The sequence below is a fragment of the Colobus angolensis genome, unplaced genomic scaffold (genome assembly GCF_000951035.1).
Source record: "Colobus angolensis palliatus isolate OR3802 unplaced genomic scaffold, Cang.pa_1.0 Scaffold9, whole genome shotgun sequence".
In the NCBI taxonomy this organism is placed as follows: Eukaryota; Metazoa; Chordata; class Mammalia; order Primates; family Cercopithecidae; genus Colobus; species Colobus angolensis.
Window position 1 is genome coordinate 8600056 of NW_012122931.1, and position 2728 is coordinate 8602783.

Here is a 2728-nt window from a genome sequence, read left to right on the forward strand (position 1 = left end):
TCGAGAGCTCTGGGTCCCTGGGGATGACAAGGTCTCTGTGGGCAGGACACAGCCCCTGCCCAGGCTGTGCCCATCTACTGATCTGGCTGTACCCAACGGGCAGTGGTCAGGCCCTGCCGGCCGAGGGGAGGGCACCGTATGGCTGTCTGTAGTCTGTGCGGAGAGCAGGGCGGGGGTGGCCAGGCTGGCCACAGAGGCTGGCGGTCCCCCCCAGGCCCCTGCCCAAGCGTCCGTGCGCCCGGCTGGCTCTCAGGAGGCGAAGTAGGAACTCTGCATGGAGTAGAGCCGGTCGATGGGGTTCCCCACGCGGGCCTGCAGGGAGCCCACGTCTGAGGAGCCGAGGAAGCAGTCGCTGAGGCTGGTTAAGGAGGTATCGCTGTCGATGTCGTGGAAGATGGAGTCGTTCCCTGCGGGGGCAGAAGGGGTGTCAGGACCGGGGTGCAGGCTGGGGCTCCTGAGGGCCCTGTTTGCCCTGTACGCTGTGTGACTGGAGGCCAGGGAGAGACAGGACGGCCTGCTGGCTAGTGCGGGCCAAGAGGGGCCGGGGGCCTTCCTGTCAGCAGGAGGCAGGAGGGCTGTGCCGGCCATGCTGCCTGAGCCCTGGGGCAGCAGGTGGCTGTTATGTCCCCAGGTCTGCCTGGCCTGGCAGAGGGCAGGGCTGTGCTGGGGTGGGCGGGCGGAGGTAGGGCGGCTTACCATAGGGGTTCATGTGGTCACCTGGCATTTGGGGCGGCGTGAGGCGCTGCTGGAAAGGGTCGCTGCTGCCATAGGGGCTCTGCTCCATGGCCACGATCTGCTGCTGCGGTGGGGCCAGCGGCATGTAGGAGGCCATCATGCCCTCCATGCGGCTGGACAGGACCTCTGGGGGCACAGAGAGCCTTCACCCACTGGCCTGGCCGGCGCCCTCCCAGCGACACCCCATGGCCCGGCTTCATCAGCAACCTCCCCAGTCTAACCCTCTTCTGACTGCCCAGGCACGCCACGCTGGCTGAAGCTGTCCGGACACTGACTTCCCATCCCCTTCCCCAGGTGCACATTCCAGCTCCTCCTCCAGACACAGTTTACCAAAAGCCAGAGGCCTCCCCTCCCCACCTTCCTTCCTCCCACCACTCCGCCCCTCCAGGGGACCCAGGGAGGAGGCAGACCCCATACAGGCAACAGTGATGCCGCCCTGCATCTGGGAGCACCAAGGTCCCAGACCCAGGCCAAAGAGGCCCCGGGAAGACTTCCTGGAGGAAAGGGCCCTCACCCCGATGTGACTTAAAGAACTAGCAGGGGCTGGACAGGCCAGAGCAGGGAAGGCAAGCCAGGCTGAGTGGCGGCAAACGCATGGACGAGACAGACCGCTGGGTAAGTGAGGGTGCAGCACGCGGGGCCGAGAGCCAGGGAGAGTGGTCGGTGTTGGGGGAGACCGGCCGAGAGGGACCACAGGTCATGGGAAGCCCTGGGGCGCCGAGCTGGGTGGGGGTCCCCGAGGCTGCTGGGAGCCGCGGGAGGGTTTGGTAGACAAGGGTGAGAAAGGCTGGAGGAGGAGACCCAGGCTGGGGCCGGTGGGGGAGGAAGCCAGAGGAAGGGTGGGATCTCTGTCAAGGTGGCTGTAGAAGAGACAGCTCCTAGGAGGGTGCGAGAGACATGAGAAGACTTCACTCCCCAACTTGGCACCTCAGCGGTTCAGCAGCATGGGATGAGAAAGGTCAGAGGTGACTCCTGGTTCCTGGCTCGACAGGGCGGATGGTGCTGCCATTTGCAGAGAAGGGTGGGGAGGAGCAGGGCATGCCATGTGCATGTGGGCAGGATGGAGGGTACGGCATGGGCTGGGATGAGCTGGGGGGACTGGGGGACCTTCTCAGGGAGGCTGTGTCCAGGAAGTAGCTGGGAACACTGAGGGGTGAGACACAGTCCAGGACCTGGCTGGGAGACCAGAGGCAGTGACTGCAGCCCCAGGAGGGGCAGAGGGGGAAGTGAGGAAGAAGCAGGCGCTAAGGCTGTGTCCTGGCCCCCAGTGCCCGGGTATCTGCCCATTGGTGCCCTGGCACCTGCCCAGAAGCCTCCCTCTCACCGAGGCGCAGGCAGCTGTCTCCCGCCCGCTTCAGCAGCCCCAGGGAGCTCCCTGCTCCTCCCTCATGGCCTTGAAGGCCCAGGAGACCAACCCTGGCTCAAGATTCTGATGGAAACACGGTGTTTCGTAAAGCAGTGATGAGGGGGCCTGACTCATGCCCCTGAAACTAGTCCCTCCCAACTCAGCAGGCCCCTCACGCCCTGACAAGCTTTGTCTGCAGAATTCCAGCAGGGGGGTAGCGCCATCCTGTTAAAAGTACAGGCTTTGAGCTCCAGGCTTGGGGCTGAGGTCCAACTTTGCGCCTTACTGGCTGAGGGATCCCAGGTAGTCCCTCAGTTTCCTCATCTGTGGAATGGGACATGGCGATACCCTTCCTTGCAGTGATCTGCGAGGACAGGGCGAGATGGGGTGTGCTGAAGGCTGAGACCCATGTCTGCACGCAGTGAGTGTAAGGAGACCGTCGCTGTTTTGACTGCAGAAATTCTGCCAACCCTCCAGGCCGCCACTCTGCCATCTCTCCTCCCTGGGTCCCCTAGTCCCCATGGCTTCTCTATTTCTCTATATCTCGGTGGTTTTAAAGCAGAAGTTTCCTGGGATCTGATGGCCTTGGTGGAAGGCTTTTCAGAAGTTTTGTTAAAAGAAACATCCCAGGCCCCTCTGTCCCTAGCC

The 2728-nt window shown here is 63.4% G+C and overlaps 1 protein-coding gene across 1 annotated transcript in view; it reads right to left on the reverse strand.

Annotated features, from left to right (window-relative positions):
- Positions 1 to 249: 249 nt before the first annotated feature.
- The window catches only part of LMX1B (LIM homeobox transcription factor 1, beta), an 87774-nt gene continuing 85295 nt past the window's right edge, over positions 250 to 2728 (reverse strand). The window contains exons 6-8 of the mRNA XM_011931461.1: positions 1011 to 1177; positions 697 to 878; positions 250 to 407 (exon numbers count right to left, since the gene is read on the reverse strand). Coding sequence (XP_011786851.1) covers positions 250 to 407; positions 697 to 878; positions 1011 to 1177 — 507 coding nt within the window. The remainder of the gene's footprint in view (positions 408 to 696; positions 879 to 1010; positions 1178 to 2728) is intronic.